The 22150-nt window shown below is 48.5% G+C and overlaps 2 protein-coding genes across 4 annotated transcripts in view; both read right to left on the reverse strand.

Annotated features, from left to right (window-relative positions):
• Nucleotides 1-3042, reverse strand: part of LOC135396773 (spectrin beta chain, non-erythrocytic 1-like) — a 161824-nt gene extending 158782 nt beyond the window's left edge. For all 3 annotated transcript variants that reach the window (XM_064627932.1, XM_064627933.1, XM_064627931.1), the window contains exon 1: nucleotides 2934-3042. The gene's annotated coding sequence lies outside the window, so the exon portion shown is untranslated. The remainder of the gene's footprint in view (nucleotides 1-2933) is intronic.
• Nucleotides 1841-21492, reverse strand: LOC135396774 (cytochrome P450 2J1-like). Its single transcript, XM_064627934.1, has 6 exons — nucleotides 20248-21492; nucleotides 9190-9514; nucleotides 7138-7337; nucleotides 5409-5675; nucleotides 3664-3840; nucleotides 1841-3592 (listed from the first exon to the last, which is right to left on the reverse strand). Exons 1-6 carry the CDS (start codon nucleotides 20570-20572, stop codon nucleotides 3399-3401), a joined length of 1488 nt encoding a protein of 495 aa, XP_064484004.1. The 5' UTR covers nucleotides 20573-21492; the 3' UTR covers nucleotides 1841-3398.
• Nucleotides 21493-22150: the final 658 nt, after the last annotated feature.

Consider the following 22150-nt stretch of genomic DNA (forward strand, 5'->3'; position numbering starts at 1 on the left):
AAAAGTTACCTTTTTCTTTTTCTGGAAATGCTTTATTACGGAGGTAATCTCTTCCTCTCCGGGTAGACTCTTCCTGAGAAAGACAAACTCCTGGAAAAAGCCTACTAACGTAGTTTTTCGTATTGTCAAACGCTTTGTAAGAGAAGCCGTCGCGTGGCTGGAATAACGGAAGAAAGGGATAGGCAACAACAGTAACTCCTAATTCCGGTGAGACCTAAGCTTTGGTGCAGCACGCCAACAGTACTCAGAAGGCTGTCTATTCTTGTTGGAGGCGTTGGCCCTGGCGAAAGCATGAGCAAACATTATGCCATTCGTTTTATCTTCTTACCACTTGGTATAGTTATATTATTGACGACTCGATGAGCGGTCGCTTGTGATGGTAGTTGCGCCGCTTGACCACAAGGAAAACGGATGAATCCGCCGACAGTAAGCAGACGGAAAAGTGTCACGTTGGGATTCGCGAGTATCTCGAATAAAATACTTAACTGTTATTGCAGCAAAGCTTTTTCGTTTTCGAAACATTCTGACGAGAAAATTATTAAATGCACATATGCCCTATGTGCAAAAAAATTGTCCTAAATGCGCATCATCTCAAGGGCAAGATCAATGGTAAATAGTACATATTGGCTGTAAGTAGTAGTTGTAGTGGATGAGGTAATTAAACACACAAGGACAAACAATCCATCAAACATGCCATCAATCAAGCACTGGCATACTTGATGCTGGCTATGTGAGGGAACATCAATATTGCACCGTCTGTAGACACGTTCGGCAACGATATGCCTACAGAAAGACACGGTAACAGAGAAGTAGCGGCATAGTATTTACGTTACCTTTATTTGGCAGCCCGTTACTTTTTCAAAATTTGCGGGTAGCGGTATTCCGTTGCTTCGTTTTGGTAGCGGGTACGACACTGGTGGAGGTCCATAGCGACTTATCGTACGGGGCTGCAACCTCTTCGAATGAACAATTTTGTCTATTTCTTTCAGTTTTTGTGCCAATTTACAGAACGCACGCTGGCAGCTCCCACGAAAGAAGTTACTACGCCGGACGATACGCACTTTGCAGATGACTGATACGAGAAACGTAGCAGACGAAATAACAAACGTGACCCACACCTGCACGAGCTTCTCATTCGACGGCTCCATCTTCGTGTCTCCCGTTCACGAACTGAACTCTTCCAGCACCAGAACCTTTCATCACATACACGCCGCACATATCATAATCATTCAGACACAAGGTGTAGCAGGGAAACAGCTCTGTCACAATCGATATCAATTAATCACATAGCCTCTCGCGCGAGGTTTGGTATTACATTTTTAGATCGGTATTTCCAACCGACGAATACGCGCTAGAGGGCAACCGGTTAGAATACACTGAATACGCGCTCTTCGTGAACCATTTATAATGCGCGGCGATTAGGTTAAAAAAATGAGCGGGAAAACAGGCACGGTGCGTTTCCTCCACAAGGTTGGCCGGCTGAACTTCGCCGTGTTATTGGAGCGACTGATAGAGCAAGTGGAATCCAGGTAACCGACGCAATATTCGTTAACGTTATTCCGCTACTCCGGTAGTTCCAAACACCTGCCGTCTTGGAAACATAAGCAAGCGCAGTATGTCTAGAGATAAGATTTACAGCTTCTTGTGCGCATGGGAGCGAGAAGACTCCTGCAGACGGCACCGACGACACGGAAAAGCAGACGAAAATACTGTCGTCTGCTTCGGAAGCTGTTGATTGGTGGCAAGTTAGATCTGCCTTTTGGGAAGTACGTCAGCACAATACCGAAGAAATAAATATACAATCGAGGTAAAAACAAAGGCCAGAAACAAACTCACAAAGTGAGAAAAACTCCCCATTTTATTTATGAAAAAAACATCACTCAAGAAGACTGCCCCAAAACAGGAAACAGAACTCTCCGACACGTTACAGAAAGCATGCCACGCGTGCAGACCTACTGATCGGTGTAACTAAGTTCCAGGGGATTGTGCATTTTATACACAACGTGGTCAGGAATCACGTGCAATTTATTTCTCGCAGTATCTCAGCGACATCTAAATGGCAACTCGAATGTCAGTTACCTGCCCCGCCCCCTCCCAAGGCTACCCGGTACGAAACTTTTGAAGGACACTTAATGTTTGCAATATTTCTTCTGCTTTGAATAACATTAGGTGAAGACCATTTGTCTACCGTTAAAAAAAAAGAAAGAAAAAGAGAAGTATACGACGAGACGGCACGCGGAGAAGTCGACACTGGCATACCGCCTGTGTCACGCGGAATGTTCTTATCAGATTTCACCCAAGGAGAAATTTCAGAGGACAAACACGTACAGAGACAAATCAAGAAAATGCCAACTGGTATCTCCATTGTACATAAACTGATAAGAGCGTGCTAGCACTGTCCACGACATTTCGTAATAAGGCAACTCTAATCGCACTGCTTATCCCTCCACTAAGGTAACAAGAGCTCATCATACACTTTCCCCGTCTAAAAGAAAAATCATAAAGGGGTAAATTAGGTAATGATCAAATTTAATACAAACATTCACAAATTCTGCAGTTGTTCGCAAAAGCCTTGCGAACTCGTTCTCAAACTAAGCATCAACGGACTCGGCTCATGTAGGCCGTTCGAGACTCAGAAGCAAACAGCATCACTCTGAAGAAAAGTGCGCTCTTGAGAGACTGCACTGGAGTGCACTTTACTTAGCTCCTGTCGCATACAAACACATCGAACCTAAGTCACTACAAGATTTTTCAAGGCCATCGATTTTAAACGCACTTTCCAAATTACAGCCTGTCCGAAAGGTGGTTTTGGATGCCATGACGCTACGACAGCAAGGCTGCAAGCTTTTGCAGATATCACAACCTGTCTGTGCGGCGGTAATTAATGCCGAGCAAACCGAACTAATACCTGCAAGCATAAAAACCGTACCCACCGGTCAACTTCGTTTAGGCCTAGTTGCAAGGATCTCCTCAGACTACCAGTTCACGAGTGGCAAAGTTGCAACGCACAAAAACGGGTAGCCAGGTTTTTGTCATCAGCGGTGGTATGCAAATCCGAGGTGACAGCGTCGCGCAAAAATAGAATCACTCAGGCCACACACATACGTAGATCGGTCTGAGCACGTAAACATCCACACATGTAAATTTTCACAAACAAGTCCGTCGACAGACGACGACCAAAACTTGCCAGCAAGCACACCGAGGTAAAAGCGCGCCTTGAATTTGGCCTACAGGTGTGCTCGACGGTGGCGACGAGGCGCGGAAAGTATGCACATTAATATTTACACGCAAGCTGTATAGATGGCGCCACAAAACACAGCGGTGGCAAACAAAGAGTGGCGCTGGTTTCAAAAATCATTCTTTCGGGCTAAATTTGCACGTAAAATAAGGATAGGAATTTATAAGGTTGTCGTCTGCACACGAGGTGTCACGAAGAGCTTGTAGTTACCAGGCGAACGAAGTACCGTTTCTGCTTCCTCACTATTTGTTTCATCGGTAGAACAGAGTTCGAATGAGAATTTTTTTAGCAGCGTCGTAAGGAAGATGAAACTAACAGACTTGGTCAGGGCTTCTCCTAGACACATGCGTTTTCCTGAAATAAATGTGTTCAACTTAGAAAAGAAAAACGAAGTATAAAAAGATGCACAGCGCTTTGGTACGTACCCAGGGAGAACGGAAGAAAACCGTCTCGCTTCTCCGGCCTGCCATCTTCGCCCAAAAATCGTGTTGGGTCAAACACTCCGGGATTGTCCCAGTACTCGGGATCTTGGTGTGCCAGTCTCAGGTTCGCTATGATAACGGATTTAGCGGGGATCCCAAATCCGCACAACGTTGTCGCTTCTGCAATCAAGCGCAAACATTATTTATTTTTATTCATTTATTTAATTTCGTTAAGGACCCCGTTGGGGGCTTTATATAACGGAGGGGCAAAACACCACTGTTATCACTGCTTCGCTACAGCGTGTAAGCTAAACAGGGGTTATGGGGTAAAGTTCTAACTTTTTGTCAAAGTGTTATGTTGGAATTCTTGTTACTGCGCCGGGAAATCATTGTGCGCGTCATTATCAGTCCTGGGCCGACTTCACGGGGAACTGTGACGACGTATACATTGCTAAGGACCCAACCAAGCTACTGGAGTATGTTATTTCATATTACAGTAAGTCATAGAACGATGAATGCCCCGTGATTTCTTTTGTACGGAAATCATCACACGTCCTGTATTTGGCATGAACTTCGACACAGGAACTTCACTTTGTCCTCCTCTTATTGGACTTTCTTTTTTTTTTCTTTTTTTTCCTTTTTTTACGAAGCCTGTTATGCTATGGTTGAAGGAAAACAACATATAAGTCGGTACAGAGTCTAAGATCCTTTATGTTGCCGTAGTGTCTGCTAACATTTGTCAGGCTGCCATTCATTCTTTCCAATTATACTTTTTAAATGGGGAACGGTGCTTCTGGTGATGCAGCAGCGCCGCTTCGTATTTCCTTATAGCACGTTCCTATTAGGAGAACACCTGCAAAGCCTGCGCGTAACGTGAACAAATGTCACCTAAGACAACGCCTTCTTCGCATATTCAATGTCCAGTTTTTCGGCAATTTTGTTCTTAGGCCGGCCACAGCCATCGGTACAGTTTAGAAGCAGCTATGAGAGCTCATACTGTTGCGTTTACTCGCATAATGAACGCACCTCTTTACACAAAAACGCAGCGCCATAGAGGGGTGCGTCAGTTATGCGGTCATTAAATTCTTGCCAGACTGTCGGTCATACGGCCTTTGCGACAAAACTGAGGTGTAACCCGCAAGACAGTTAACGGCGTTCCCCCGAAACTGTCCAAGTCTCGTTACCAAACGCCATGAACAAGATGGCGCAGATTTCCTTCAATTCCAAATAAAATGCTCTTATGAGAGGTAATGTTCAGTGATTTTGTGTGTGTGTGTTCAACGCCTTGAGTTTTTCTAATAGTGATTATTCGCACTTTGCTTCTCATTATACTATTTCGTCAGTTCGTAGTGACACCCTCGAACCTCTGCACTCCGTATCGTCTGCATCCAAAACTGTGCGCGCACAACAATGCATCGAAGTTGCTTCAAAACAAATACCGTTTGCTGTTTGTCATATTGGCTAAGTGCAATTTCAAACGTTGTTGCTGGGTACGCACAGTGAAAACAAATGTGATTTAACTACGTTTCATTCAACATTCGCAGACGTGTTTATCGGTGTGGACATCACCGGCAAAACGCCCTCACGGATACCGTCTGGCAGCCTCCCAGGGTTTAAGACCGTATTTCAGCTACGGCCTTTTCTTAATGCCGTTGCCTTAAAGGTCGTATGTGTGCCCGTCTGACAGGGGTGTAAACACGGCATAAGTTCAATACGGCATTGAAATTGAACGCGGCATGCTTCCGTACCAGGGTTAGTACGCAGCATGGCCACAGAGTACACACTGGCGAAGCGATGGATTTCCAATATGGTCGCTTCCGTGTACGGCAAGTTGTCTCGCATGACGACGGAGTCGAATTTGTCGTCCGCGCAGAGGAGCGAATCCATTTCCTCTTGAATCCGTTGCTGTACTTTCGGGTGTTCGGCCATGATGCGCAATGCCCAATGGAGCCAAGTAGCCGTACTGGCAGTGCCGCTTAAAAGGAGGTCCAAACATATCGTTCTGAAGTGATGCACTACGTAAAGGAAACGGGCAATATTAGGGACAGCGACAGTATTTGGCTAAGCCTTCCATGCTCAGGGTGGGTGCAGATAAAGTAGCCACACATTTTCGCACATAGCACGTTCCCTGCGTACCGTACGAACTCCCAGCGGCGCACGACGGTGCGTTTATGCGACGGAAATAGCAAAAAAAAAAAAAAAAAAAAAAAGATCGTGGTAACCAAACTCTGCGCAATAAAATCGTTAGCAACGCGAACTTCGCTCCGTGTATTTCCAATGGGACATGGCAGAGTAGCACAGTTGCATCGCCCTACCGCGAGGGTGCCACCCACGCAGAAACAAAACGAGATCTGGTACGCCTAGAGGTAGCTAGACGCAACTGTGCCGTGACCGCCATATTGACTTCTGCATAGGAAAACTGGTATGCACGGAGAGCAACATTTGCAAGGATAACTTTTTTGTTATGTGGAGTTCGGTTACTACGATATTTTTGTTCGTTTTCGTCGGATAAATGCGTCACCCCGCGCCACCGGCAGTTCATGCAGTAAGCAGGGAACGCCATGCGTGCATAAATGTCGGGGTGCTTTATCTGCACCCACTCTGTATTATACCGGTCCTGAAAGCTCTGAAGAATACCACTGCGCCAGACATACTTCACTAATTAAAAGCGGTGAAAACCTTGATAGTGCGGGACATATGAACACACACAACACACATCACTTAACTTTCAACAAATGGGCTTTAATGAAAAAGATCTAATCTGGTGGTTATCTCTTGACAGGTCTTTCCATACATCGATGGATGTTACTAGAATAAAATATGGGCGTCTGACTGACGCCTGACTGGCAGACAGATACAAAATAAAAAAAATTATTTTGTATCTGTCTGCCAAGGTTTAAGTCCCGCACTGCCAAAGTTTTTACCTCTTTTAATTATGAGTCACCAACAAGCCCAAATCATCATTCTTATGGATACTTCGCTAATTTGCCACCTCAACAACAACAACAACATAGATGAATGGATGATGATGATGTGGGATGTTTCCCTGCCACCTGTTTGCCACCTCGGCGCTGATCTCATGGCCCAAAATAGTGTTGAGCAGTAATTCTTTGTATTTTTTTTACTGCTGTGTCTTCGAATAAACGTTCTGTTCAAATTTGACGTAGAGTACTAATTTGAAGTAACTTAAATGCTGGCTTTCGCGGCACGTTCAGCACTAGCAGACGATCAACTGCGTTTCTTTAAACAGCTATGTCGTTATACTCAGACACGTTGTTATCACACTTTACACTTAGAGCCAACGAATGGCATCGCCAGCGCCATATTCTGGACCATGTGGCGAGCGCCACTGTGGCAGGTAGGTGAACTAAATTCGACAGACGTTTTCAATGGGAAAATCGAGAAGCTTTCAAGCCTGGTGTAACACGAGGAGGCCTGTAGGTACTGGTACTGGAGTTATTATATATAGTAGCTTACTGGTGAAAGAGCTGCTTGCGAGGGTGCCCTCTCGCTCCGCTCTTCGCCTTTCGTTCAGGTAGACATCCAGATAATCACGCAACATGGAGTCATTGAATGATTGTTCGTGTTCTTTTATCACCTGGTTCAGTAGATCATGGAGCTCTTGCTTAATGCGTCGAATCTCGGAGAAATTTCGACGCATCTTCAACGGGACGATCCTGCATCAATTCCATTCCTTAGGACGAACTCAAATCATAGTCATGCACAAAGTCGAAAGCCATGCACTCTAAGAAAAAAAAAAAAAAAGAGTAAAATGGAGAGTAACTGCAGCTTCTAGTCCCCTAGACTGCAATTACTCCCCATTTTAGTCCCCTAACCCCGACATTTACTCCCCAGGACTGCAAATTGTCACTGAACTTCACAAATGGTCTACGTAAATATGTGCCCTTGGCCAATTTGATGAAATAAGGCTGGTAAAACTCAGCCAACTTCACAGTTTTCCTCCCACACAGAGTAAGAAACAGTTAGCGTTTCTTTCTTCGCAAATTGTGCCCTATGTATGTCGCAAGATTTTATATCACTCGATATATCACGGTTGACGGTTTAATTCCAAGCATTTTCATGCATGCACACGAATTATGCACCTGGGGCTCTTAGAACTGGGCGTGAAATGCAGTCCCCACTTTGTGACATTCATTTGGTCCCATGCATTTACTCCCTAAAGGGACTAATTTTTGTGGCAATGCATTTACTCCCCAAAAGGAGTAGAATTACTCCTTTTTTCTTAGAGTGTGTGTAAAATCATGTGATATCTTCAATGTAACTGCGACTAATACAGGTCCGGAAAAAAAAAGTTTAGGGAACACTGGAAGGACGTCATTTTTCTTTGATGCGACACCCTGAGAACCGGGCGCGTGTACTCGCTCAGAAGGGTTGACGATGAGTGCCACACAGGGGTGTCCTACCATGTATAGGTCCATAGACGATAGCGTGACAGGCGAAAGCAATACATTTGGGGCAGGTCCAGGTCACACGCCACTGCAGACGTCAACATGCACGTGACCCCAAAGATGGCCGATGACTCATACGGACCTCGGAACGAGCGCACGTGCCCACTTCCGTCTGCCGCCAGGCTGTCGCACCGCAGAAAAATGACGCCGTTCCCGTGTTCAGCAAACTTTCATCTAGTCCTGCACCTTTGCATGTAAGAGCTCTCTAACGTCCAATGCCGCATAGGAATTCGATTTCACATCACTCGCCAATGTCAACGCCACCTAGATACCGAAGGCTTGCTCATTGCCTCCTCTCCCTCCTTCGATTAGGAGTCAGAATTCGTCTGCCACGGCGATTCACCGTTCTGCGAATTCAAGAACCCGCAAATGATTGCAGCTCACCTGGAACCCGCAGGCCTAAATATTTAGACAAAAAATGCAAGACGCATTCCAGAAAAGCAGTTTTGAGAAAGATTGAGACATTTTTGCGCTTTATTTCCAAGTTTTCCCATTCAGTACGCGGCAACGTTCACTCACAACTCGCAGACGACGGTGGTTCGTGTTCATGGTCACGACCGCTGAAAGCACGTTCGTGATTGGCTACGGCCGTTGAAAACACGATCCTCATTGGCTGACTGTTAATTGTTACGTCATGGCGACGAGTAAGCAGGCTTTCTCTATCTAGGTGGTGTTGCCAATGTTCATGCAATGCTGCCTGCATCCGAGACTCCGTGCAGTTACGATATGGTGGCTAGATGAATATTCATCTAGCCACCATAGTTACGATGTCATGTGCGCAAGAGGAATATTCGCGACCGCGGCTCCAGCGAACTATAGGTGGCGCACGCCGAACCTGGACTCGAGGGTTGCCACTTCCACCGCTAGGTGGCTACGGCTTCGCTGGAGTCGCGAATAGGTGTGGGGAGGGTGTAGTTAGCTAAAAAAAAGCAAAACCCCGGGAAACTGGACAATGAGGGTGTTTGGAATAATTATCGTTGCATGCTCGATGTGTTGCTCGCGCTCGTGCCTGAAACATGATAGCGTCATATATAGTATATACGATAGGGAATACTCTCACCCCTTCCATAACTGGGGCAGGTAGTCGAAGGCGTACTCGGACGCGGCAGTGATGAGTTCCAGGAGAGTGTCGAACTCCTCGTCCCCTTCAGGCATCTGTGCCCTGTCGAACAGCAGTCCAGCAAGCACGGACAGGGTGGAAGTGGTGAGGAGAGGCAAAGGATCCATGGGCCTGAGGGTTCTTTCGGCCACGCTTCCTGCTAACTGATCAGCCACCTCCTGCACAATTTCGGAGACGTCCAAGTGGCCAAAGTTGAAATCCCGCAATGTGTGCAGAACGAAGCGACGGTGTTCTATCCATTCTGCTCCCTCGCCTTGAGAAATGCCTTTAATGGGGAAAGAAAATGGCATTTAGGATCGCTTCAAATCCTGCTTCTTTCATCATGCGGTCTATAAACGCAAAAGCTGCGTTTACAAGGATGCGGCAAAAGCGTATCGTATCGATTTATCGCAACAAATGTGCCCCGACAGGGCCACACCAACCAATCCACCGGTCGGGGTACGTGCGAGGAGGTGCGATAACTCGATACGATATATGCTTCTGTCGCATTCATGTAACCGCGGCTTATCAAGAGCTTCCATGCAAAATATTTTGTGCATTTTGTCTTATCACAGCGCATATCAGAATGCTCTGAACTATCAGCAATGAGTGAATTCACTCATTGCTGATACGTAGTTTAAGGGGCGCCCTTAAGGGGCGAAAGCTGGGACGGCGAAAGCTGGGGAGCTTAAATGACATTACGCCGCCAATCACGACGAGCAGCCATGGGAAGCCACTATATAGTATAGCCACAGAAAGCCTGTGTTTGAAATAATTTGCGGCGATTGGGTGACCTCGCTACAGCGGACCATAATGCAGGTCCACTAGGCTCCGGTCTCGGTAGCTCTGTCGGTAACGTGTTGGTTTGCGGAGCTCAAGATCGCCGGTTCAATCCCAGCTAAGGACAGTGTGGGTGAAGTAAACATCGCTTCCGGCACCGTGTGTCGGAGATTTCCGGAGCACGTCAAAAGAACCCCAGGTGGTCCAAATTATCCGCAGTCCTACCCCGCAGTACGTGCCACATGTTGCCACACTAGGTTGACACCACCTTACGTGTAAATCTACTCCATCTCCAGTTATACCTCTTAGGTCCTATAGGCACATCTTCCTTGCGTAAGAATGCATTATATTAGTCAAATCTGCACTGCTCCTTTAAGGTGCTAGTAAGGGAAGTAGAATGATGTAAGCGTTTGCACGTCACAAACGGGTTTAAAGCTGAATAAGCACATTTTTATAGATTTTCCTAGAGAGATTTTCCTAGATAGAGAAAGAGGAGAGAGTTAAAACATATCAAGCCCGTACCCTGCACGTTGAGTTTCCACGTACATAACCAGGGACATATACGCAGGAGATGCATTTGAGGCGGAACGATGGAATAGACCTCTACCCGAGAAACGCCATCATGACGTTGGTAGACAGACTGAAACCGAAAGAAACCGTAAGCGAAGGGCCGGGTTCCACGAATGGACACTTGTTCGCTGCCTCCCACTGAAAGAAAAGTAGGTTCGAAGGTCGCGTCCCTTTCAGGGGCCATCGTAATTCCCTCAAAACCGTGGCTTTCGGGCGCGACCTTGTTCGTCCTTATAGCGTCGAGCTTAGTTGAACTCTACCAAATTGGTGGCGCTGTCGCACACTATGACGTCCATAACTTAAAAACCCGAGACTAGGGGACAAAAAAACGACACGATTTATACCACCAGCTCGCTTGCTACCTCTCTATCCTCTCACTATGACGTCATTTGTTCGGACAGGTCTATTCCGCGGTGACGGCTTGTGCTACCGTTATACGACGCGCGCCGAGACACAGCCGGCACGGATGACATCAATAAAACAGTTGACGGTTGTTCGTTTGACCTGAAGGTTGACGATTCACTGACGAAACTTCATATTGGTGACCCGGACATACAGCGTAACAGACACAGCATGGCGCAGAACTGACAATCACACACTGGGAGCTACCCGTACAACATTTACCGCCGCCTCCGGCCACAGCACCAGGACTTGAAGAACGCGCTGACCAGGCGCACAGCGGCATCAGGACAGGAGTGACTGCGACAGCTCCTCACAGCAGAAGTTCTCGAGGACCAGAAGCCATTACAGGTATTCCGCGAAATGCAAGCGACAAGGCTTTGGCAATCGACTTAGTCCGTTATGCTCGAACCGTTCCCGCCGAAACCGTGGCCGAAAGAAATGATGGACATCGCGCCGCAGACTGTTTCCGTCTCGCCTCCGACACCCTTCTGTCAGCATGGGATTGTCAGACCTTGTGAGACGAAGCGGCCCGACTTTTCAACCGGTCGCGGAGTCAAACGCACTGTAGCCCTCATCGCGCCGATCGACTTCCCATCCCTCCCCCCCCCGCACTACCAGCTAATTGAACCCAACAACTGGTGATGCCACCAGACCTTCTGGTCAAGCCCCTCTGTTCCCGTCAGGGTAGCTGACAACTGCCGAAGTCTTGTTTACGAAGTTACTAGTCGTCCTCGACTTTGTTCGTCACTATCGATGCTCCGGTGTGTGCTTCCTGGCGGACACTGGCATCGATGTGTGTGTCATCCCTGCCTCCCGCTATGACCAGAAGCGGTATGCACTATACACCAACCAGCACACTCCAGGAAGACAACATCGGTCAAAGCGATATCTATTTCAACCCATGGCGAAGAGCCCTCTAACACTCAACTTCGGGTTTCGCCGTGTCTTTCGATGGTATTCATCATACCAAAGGTGCTGCACACCATAGGAACAGGTTTACCCACTTTAGACTCCATGTCGATATGGGTCAGAGAGTATTTATAGATGGTTCCATCAGTCGCACCGTTCAGCGGCATGGCCGATCGGGTTAAGACGTCCCGTTCGGTGGTGGTATAGCCAAGGTCGTGCTGAAGACAGGAAGATGATGGGCTCGAATCCTACCACCGGCTGTGCTGTCTGAGGTTTTTCCTGGGTTTTCCCAAGACTTTTGTCGGCAGAGGGAACTGAAGTCGGCCCAGAACGCATACTAACCCCCCCGTCCCCCACTCCTTCCTGTTGTCCTCTCTCCATCTGTCCACATCTGTACGCCGCTCATAGCCACAGTTGCTTCGCGGCGCTAACACGGAATTAAAAAAAAAACACCCATGCTTCTACCTACTATTCGCCGACTGTAACATACAACAGGGTATGAAGCCGTCCTGCACGAATTCTCAGCCCTCACCCATCTTCCCAAATGGATCTACCTGTCCAGCACGACGTATGGTCATGTGTGTGGTGGTGGTGCAGTCTTGCGCAGTCTTGATGACCCAGACAGCCTTGTTCCATCTCAAACTTTATTCTCCTCTCCCTCGTGCCATGATGCTATCCGATACGATAACTATCCGATACCACAATGTCGTGGCACAGGGTGCACTTACCGGTGCACTTAGGGCCTCCAAGAATAGCCCTGGAGAAATTAGACGTGACCGAAGACGAGTTTGAACACATGCTTAAACTTGGAATAATTAGACTATATCCTCAAACAACTGACCCCAAGCCCTATTATTATTATTATTATTACAACTGACCTGCAGCACCCCATACGGTAACGAAAACAAACAATTGACGACCATGTGTGAATTGTGTGGACTGCAAGGCTTTGAATCACGGCATGCTCCCGGCGCGCTGTGACGTCAGGGTTCGTGCAGTGACGTCACGTTTGGTCACGTGACATTGGAAAACATATTAGCGCACCGGAGTAATTGTAGGAGGGCATGCCGTGAGTTCTTGCGGTATGCGTGCAATTGCAAGAGAAAGCAGACCTCTCCCTGTTTCTAAACAAATGACGTCATAGTGCTCGACAGCGCCACCAATTTGGTACAGTTGAACTACGCTCGAAGCTAGGGGCGAATAAGGTCGCGCCCGAAAGCCACGGTCTTGAGGGGATTACGATGGTCCCTGAAAGGGACGTGACCCTCGGTCCCACTTTTCTTTCAATAGGAGGCAGCGAACAAGTGCCCATTCGTTGATCCCAGCCCTCCCCTCCCGGTCTGTTTCGGTTTCAGTCTGTCTACCAATGTCATGATGACGTTTCTCGCGTAGAGGTCTATTGTAAAAACGCAGGCTGCTGCCTCGTTCGGCCCGCAGTAAGACGCCTGTGACGCACCCCCATGCTTTCCCATGTCACGTGGCCACAAGGCGCTCAACGGCTGCGCGTGACGTCATGTGCACAAGTCTCATTCTCAAGACTCTTTAGAAGATCTACATGGAGCGAAAATTTTCATTATCGATCTGATAGAAGCGTACCACCAGATACCCGTGGCACCTGAGGTCTTAGGAAAGGCCGCAATCACGACCTCGTTTGGATTGTTTGAGTTCCTGCACATGAGCTCTGGCGTACGGAACGCGACGCAAATTTGCAACAGCTCATCGAATCAGTCATCAGAGGTCTGGTGTTCGTCTTCGCTCATATGGACGGCCTATACTCATTGCAGCGTTCCACTCCAGAAAGAGAACATGCTGCGCATCTCCACGCGCTCTTCACTTGGCACAACGACTTCGTCATCGTTATCAGCGCTTCCAAGGATGAGTATAGACGACAACAGAGTCACTAAATAAGCTTCCAAGCTAATTTAATAAGCTGCGAGGCTTATTTAGTGACTCTGGACGACGGCGAGTAGGACGAGTAGAAAAATGCTGATAGAAAGAAGAAGAAGAAAAGGCTGAACTCCCTTTGCCATGACGCATTGCACGCTCTGGCATCACACTTGTCGCAGCAAAAGTGGAAGGAATTCAAGAGATCCCTAGCTCACTTCGTTCCACAAGTTCCACACATTTTTCGGACTTGTCAGTTTTTGGGGACGATTCATATCTTACTGCGCATGTCCCTTGTATCAACTGGAGACGTTAACAACCACAACAAATGGTTACGAAGCCCGGTCTCAGCCTTCCCTCGATGAATTTTTTTTTTAAATTCCGTGTTAGCGCCGCGAAGCAACTATGGCTATGAGCGGCGTACAGACGTGGCCAGATGAAGGAAGGACAGCAGGAAGCAGTGGGGGACACGGGGGGGGGGGTTAGTGTGCGCCCTGGGCCGACTTGAGGGGGAGCTGTGCCGACATTCGTCTGGAAAATCTGCCGGAAACCCCACGGGAAACTTCAGGCAACACAACCTGTGGTAACCCACACCTTCCAGTCTTCAGCATGGCGTTGGCTATACCACAAGCGAGCTGATGCTTCCTCGACGCATTCAAGAGGATGAACCGACTTTTAGCGACAGCCACACTTCTGACGCACCCTGTGCACAACGGGTGCACAAGCATCATGGCAGATACTTCAGCGCGGTTCAGAAGGTCCGAGGAAAGACAGATGCGCCAGCACAGCACATGTTCTCGGAGACTACTTGCAATGTTTCTTGCCGTTAAAAGATTTTCTTCACTTCCTGGAGGGCCGTAAGTTATCGACCTACGCGGACCACAGGACGATAACTAATGCTTTCGTTTCATCCGGAAGCAGCAACGCGCCTTGCGGGATTCGGGAACTTTCATTTGTCTCCTAGGTCTCCACCGACATCAGACAGGTAAGCAGTCTCAACAACACCATGCATGGTGGACAACAAAACTGGCATAAGCTTCACCCTTGAAGGGAAATCCTCACGTCACCCCCTTCACCCCCCCCCCCCCTTGAAGCGACGTTCGGACGAAGAAGTTTGCACGTTGCACGCTCGGCCCATTTTATTTCAATGATAATTGAGGACTGCCCGTGTGACAGGGATATTAGGTACGCTGCTGCTACGTCACACTGGACTCGTTTCGTCATGGCAGTGGACGGCTAATTTTTCGGAACGTTTTTGTAAATTGAATCGGTCAGTGATAAATTTTGCATGGTCGCGTCCCTGATAGACTGCTTGATGAGTTCAGTACAATGTCTCCTGCAATCATAAATGTCATCTATTTGTTTCTTTCAGATAAGGGTGAGCATTCCTGAGAAATTCATGTTACCATAAGGGGACTATCGCATCCGGAAACGTGCCTATGAGACCGATATGGTAATGTTCATCACCGCTTTACAGTCAACTTGACCAAGTTTCTTTTCCGAAAACACAGTTTACATATGAAATAAACGAGTTTTAAAGATTCACACTCCCTCGGCAGTTAAGGAAGCCCCAGCGATAGCCAGGCCCGGCGAGAGAAATTACGGGCCCCGGAGATGATTACTGCACGGGGCCCCTCCTCACGTCTCGACAACATAGTCTAAGTATTTCTGGTTTATATGAGTACGCATGTCCAGTAAGTGGCATTAAACCGCATGGGTAAACCGCATCGGCTTAGTCCCTGGTGCTAGCAACTGTCGAGCCTTGGGTCGTGAGGACCGGGACACGGGGCTCCATCCCAGGCTGTCCTAAAGTCACTGGATTGGGGAAAGTAGCGCCATGCGTTCCTTTTCCCGCCTCGACCTTGGAACAACAATGGCGGCCGCTGCATGTGTTGGTATGCTACGGCCGCCATTGTTGTTCCAAGGTCGCGGCGGCAAAGATCAGAGGATGGCGGCAGTTTCCCAATTCAGTGACTTTAGGCCCCCCCCCCCCCCCTCTCGCCGGCCATGGCGATAGTAACACTGTGATGACGTCAGCCAGGCACATAAATGGAAGCGCAGGCGATAGTCTTCGAGGTCGTATGCTTCGCGCGTTCGCATCGCAATACACTAAAGTGAAAAGTCATCGGTAAATACGCCGACTTTCGCTTACCAGTGTGAGTTCTGACGCGATCATGTTGCGTGGAACACGGTGTTACGCTCCTGGCTGTACAAACACGTCCGACGCTAACTAGAAACAACATTCCATAAGCCGATTACAGAGTCTCCACGACCAGCAGACGCCGTCCCCCTCGCCCGCCGGTCGGTCGTCAAGGCTACCAAGGATCCTCCAGACGCTCCCTGATTGGACGTGTCTGCCCAAAAGGACGCTCACTGATTGGCCTTGTTCGAGTGACGTTTTCTTTGATTTCCAGAAAGGGAATTCCGGAATACTCTCAACCAGTGGCGTCGCTAGGGTACGCGTCACCCGGTGCGGGGACTCTTTGCGTCCCCCCCCCCCATGCCTCCATTAGTGGATCCCTTTACGTGCCAGCCGATTCACGACAAATAAGCATATCACACCAGACTCGGAAGAAAAAACTAAATACTGTGCCCTGTGTTGTTTTTGGCGTCATGGAGCTGCAGAGAACGGGAGGTTGCGGCAGTATTGGTGCGGCGCACCACCCCTCGCGTCGCGTCACCCGGTGCGGACCGCACCCCCCGCACCCCCTAGTGACGCCACTGCTCTCAACATCCGTCGTCTGATCTTGCCAGCGATGTGTGACATCAATCTACACCAGGAACAACTCCAACGGCGTTATTGTCAGTGATGAGCGCAGAATAAAACGGCACTATATGGTTTCGGAATCGACCGCAACGGATGAGGCAGTCCCTAAGGTACACTAAAGCCACTAAAGTGCAAAAAGTTCTCGTGGAATGAAAGACCGTTACTTTGATACCAACACAAGAGGAACGCGATTAATCCATTGCGTTCGTTCGTGATTTATGAGCGGAAGAAATAGTCAATTTACGCTTTCACTTTTCCTCTCCTTCTCAAGAAGGCCGACAATGCGGAGCGGGCTCTCATTGGTCTCTTCAAACGACTTGTCCAATCATCGCGGGAGATCGTTTGAAGACACCAATGCGAGACCTCTTCGCATTGTCGCGCTTCTTCGGCGGGAAAGGGAGACGTAAAGTGTAACTTGCGGTTTCTAAACGAACGACGCAACCGTCCCTTCTGTGTTTGTGTCAAGGCAACGCCTGTTTTCGCTTTTTCTTCCACTAGAATCTTCCGGTGCGGATGTCGCTCGTGTGAATACACACCCTTAAAAATGAGTTTCGCCACATAGCACGCTCTTAGCCAACCATCAGTCAAAAATGACAACGTTCTCGCCCCTGATTTGTTTAAAACGGGAGGCGGAGCCTATTTTGTACTATTATGAACGTGCATAATGGTGCAAAATAGGCTCCGCCTCCCATTTTCAACAAATCAGGGCGAGAACGTTGTCATACGTTGTGTCAGAACGTTGTCAAGAGTGTGTGTGTGTGTGAGTGTCGTGACGATGCCCACTTGAGTGCGGCCAACAACGGCAAGCTACCTCGACCCCCACCCCCCTCATTTTTAAGAGTGCATGGTATCACTTCTATTTTGCAGAACTAGCCTATCGACCAGGGAACTAAATAACTTGGTCACAATTTAATATTGAACTTTTGCGTGGGAAGCACGACCTACTAGATTATAGCGACCATGTCATAATCGGCAACCCCTATGAGAAGCCCGTCCGCACGATCCGCTAGGGGCGCTACTCATAGGCCCGCGTGATCTACATCATGATTGGAATATGCAAATTTGAATTTTGAACGCGCAGAAGCGGACGCACCACTACCACCACCGCACGACTACCGTAGCAGAAGACAGCAACAGCTCCTATGAAAACGCGTAGAATAATGGTGATGATAAACTACTTTAGAAAGAAGCATTGCCCGTGGGACATTCACCGCTTGTACAAAAATACTAAGGTAAGCTGAAGTACAAAGTATTGAAGAAATTGAGGAAGCAATAACCGGGCCGATGAGTAGCGCTACCGCTGAGCTGGGAAGGGGTGCCTATGACATGGTCGTATAATCTAGTAGGTCGTGGTGGGAAGTCAGTCCTCCTGAATCCAGAAACACAGCACTGCATAGGCGGAGACTTTTTCTGCCAGAGGGGGCCGGGGCACAACGCCCCCCCCCCCTTTCATGCACAAAGGTCGGGCAGGGTATCGGAAATTCCGTGTTGCGACGTTGTGAGGCAAATTTTTATAAGATTTTCATGATCACTCGCGTGAAACACGCGATTCTTACCATATTTCTCGCCAAACTTAAACTGCGGTAAACTTACTTTCATCTTGAGTGCCAGCTGGGTAGACTTCCCGGAGGGGGCCTGGCCCCACCTGGGAAAGTTCCGGGGAGGCTCAGCCCCCCCCCCCCCCCCCAGTCGGCGCCTATGCAGCACTGGTCAATAAATGTTTGTTCATGGTTGCGTTTGTTCCCCTCGACCGTGATTCAGTTCTTCCTATTGGCTAATTGTATTCGATAAAGCAGCAGATGGTTCGCGGTTTTTCCGTGCCCCATGCGTTCCAGCGACACATCTACATGAACGAGGCAGCATCATTTTACGTAACAGCCCATATGCAACCTGTCAGAAATACTCTCGTCCCGCAGGCGCCACCGCGCAGTTCAGATCCGGAACCGCGTCCTCCGAGTGAACCTGTGCGACACGGGGGGCCACATATGCATACTTGCATCAGAGGCTTGCATCGGCGTGTCATAAGAAAGAGAAAGGGCAACCCCCACCCCCCAGGTGGCGGCCTGTCCTGCCAATCACACAGCGTAACGAGATACAACTGTAGTCAGAGATCAGCCACCCCGCAAGGAAACCGGCCGAAGTTATTTTCAGCGTTCTAACGTTTGTCTTCGCCTCCGTCACACACGCGTAAAAATGAGGGACGAACATATTTTAGCCTTCGGAAAGGCTCAAAAGAGCTACGCTGAGAGCTAAAAGTGTATATGCTGTCTGCCGTACGAGGTAGAGTATTTAGAGAGCGACGCAAAACGGAGCTTGCGAACACAGCAATATGTTGATGAAGATTCATTTTAACAGTGCCGATTGCCCATATAACTGGAAACATATCGACAGTCGAAGTTAAGTTATTGAGGCATATTTGACGAGGAAGACGGCGGACCAGAAATATGTCAGTGTGCCATCAGTACATTGCAAGCCGAGGAATCTGACCTATAGATAGCTACGACGGAAGTTGAATGTGCCATACTCTGACAGCCTCCTCCTTTCTGTCAGACTATGCAACCGTGACGTTTCTCTGGAATAAACATATTGATAGGTGAGCAAAGTGGTGCCCAATTATTCGTTTCTGTCCCGTGTCTGGTGGCTCCGGCAGTCAAGGGTGAACAGAACAGAGGCTTACAAGTCCCCCCTCCCTCCCTTCGAGGAAGACTCAAATATGAGAAAAACAGAATAGGCTGACAACCCTATGTACTGATGAGCACAAGTCCGGAGTACATAGGCCGAAGATGACGATGATGTTACGGCAATTATGCAATGTCACGGTCCTCGTTGCCGGCGGGTTTTGGCGCGGACGACGAGAGTGTGCGCCAAGACACAGTTCCTAAGGGGAGGTGGGGGGTGACACTCTTGGAAAACGCTTTTTGAGGGTAGGCAGGCAGTTCTGAACTGTACTGTAATGTTTTGGTTGTCCCAGTTGATTGCAACGACTACGCTTGACTGGAGGAATAGCTGGCTTAAATATATTTTCCCTTTCCTGCAGGTCCACCCTAATAGACGTGCCCATAGCGCTTCTCATCATCACGGTAGAAGTGTTCGCATTCTCAAGGTATACAACAGCTTTCTCATGGCAGCAGAAAATTATCGCTACTAATTAAGGGCAGGGCCAGCGAGAGAAATTACGGGCTCTGGGGATGGGTCATGCACGGGCCCCCTCCTGACGTCTCGATACCATAGTCGGAGTATTTCTTCTTTGTATGATTACGACGGGCCTTGGATCGTGGGGGCCCCCTGAAGTGGCCCGGGGCGCCATCGCCGACTGCACCCCCCCCCCCCCCCCCCGCCGTTCCCGACTGTAGAACTGCCTTACAGAAACGACGTAACATTTATCTTAAGGCAGAAAGCATATCTGCTCCCGTGTCTTCCAAATTGGGGAGAGAACATATGCCCCTTGAAGAACAACACTTCACCAGGTACGGGTAAAATTCTGCCACCGACGGGGTAGAGCTCTCTACCCACGGTTGGATAGAACTGTTCAACACTAGTTGTGGAAATGGAGGGATTGAAGTGTCTCTACCCTTCGCTTTTTACCCCCAGAAGGGTTGAGAATCTGCAACAGAACACGTTTACCCAAATAAGGTTGAAAATTACGCACTTCCCCCCCCCCCCTTCGAGCGTTGATCCAGAGTGAGGTGCGTAGACTTTTTACTTACCACGTCCATCCAAAATCCACGTGACCGCAGATTCACGATGCGGTCTCCCGACGAAGGCGTCTCCGGTTTTCAGATAGGCTTCTCTTATTGCTGAACAAGAGCCCAAGTGGATGTAGTCTTTACCCAACACTCTAAACCGACAAATAGGTCCAAAATCCTTAGCGAGCCGCTGAAGAGTTTCAAGAGGTCGGTCCCCCAGCCAGTACCCTAGCACCGGTAACCCTTGCGGTCCAGGCGGCAAGCTGCAGTTACCGTCGCACCTATTTTCGAACCACCGGTAAAAACAATATGCCACTATCGTCACTAATGTCAGTAAGAACCACATGGCCAGTTAATATGAAGACCGCTGTTGAGTGTCGTGTTCTGCGGTAATGGGCTTCTTGCCTGTACAGTTTTGGATCACGATGGCTGTTGTTCAGAAGAATTTTGGCAACGACAGTAGCCTTCGCCTTCAAACGGACACTGTACTTGGAAAATGTCCAGGACACACTTTGGAGGTTTTCAATCCAGAAAAAGTGCGATTCAGGTTACCAATGGCAGTGAGAAATCCGCAGAGTTCACTACTTACAAGAGGTCACTGTTGCTTTGAGGCAATGTGGTGCATTACGACGTGCCACTAGACGTCTTCTGAGTCCACTGCACAAGTTGAGCGGTGACTTTGAAATATTTCCCTTGAGTCTACGGTGTCATCGAAAGAACAAAATGATATCTCCTCTGAAGGAACGGCAGTATTCTCCAGCATCTATTAAATGCAACGTTCAGCACAACCGTTGCACGGTGCCTTGAAATGATTCCTCTGTCTATTGATGTCCTATAGGTTCCACATCAAAGTAGCGTCTCCCTACGTCGTCTCCTTCAAATATCCGGGTACACAGAACCACACAAAGTCACCTAAATACACTTTATCGAGGCGTAACGGACGTCATTCGACGAGCATTCTCACAAAAACCGCGGGAGCACCATGAAACAGGCGAGGACTTCGCTCCGGTAAGCCTTTTTCTCGTGAGCGCACAAACGCCTTCTGCAACGATGTCTGTCTTCTGCAATGACTAGCCGGTCGACAGCGAAGGACTTTAGACGCCACGAAAGCTGCGAATCGTAAGTTTAAAAAAAAGTGCACTTCGACGAATCTTGAAAGAGGATGTTGCAGGCGACAAGAAAAACAAAGCGACGGGGAAGGTGCGAGGAGACCATGGGTTTGGAGGGACTCCGATTCGACTGCTTGGCCCGGGTCCCGGGAAAATGCGCGGTGCCTCCGAGCTTTTTTTGAAAAGCTACGACGGGGTGGAGAGCGAGAGGGAAGTGACTGAAGGCTTTGTTGGTTGAAACTCGGAGGGTAATTTGGTACGTTCCCGTGTGTTGGGCGTCTGTCGTTGTGCACGAATATCGGTGGCATAATGTTGATTTATCACTTTTCCCGTTTTCGCAGGTGATTTATACAAGGCATCTATGGGTGCTTCCCTAGAAGTGGTTTTGATGAGTGTACTGTTACCACTAAACTCAGGGTATTAGCAGTTTTATCTCTTAGTATAACCATTCGGTCTACACCGCAACCACAGTTCGCTATAAAATTCTAAGGTTGGCCCTTTGCCTATTTCTTGCGGTCTTGGGCTTCTCATGTACTCATTTATGGATTCGTCATCGTGCTTTCCCCTTTCTCTTTCTATATCTCTCAACATATTGGTCTGCTGTCCTGTTATTTTCCTTCAGACTGCGAGTACTGGAATAACCCTTCCTTGCCGCGCTGGTGCTAACACCTCAATTCTTCTCGCTTCTACGCTTCTACATGGGAACCGTACGTTACGAACCGGTAACCGGAATTTTATTTTTCGATTCCGGTTCATGTGTGACCAGAATTTCCTGTTAGGTACAGTGTCGGTTACGGTGCCCGAAAAAATTTCGG

The sequence above is a fragment of the Ornithodoros turicata genome, chromosome 6, assembly GCF_037126465.1.
Source record: "Ornithodoros turicata isolate Travis chromosome 6, ASM3712646v1, whole genome shotgun sequence".
In the NCBI taxonomy this organism is placed as follows: Eukaryota; Metazoa; Arthropoda; class Arachnida; order Ixodida; family Argasidae; genus Ornithodoros; species Ornithodoros turicata.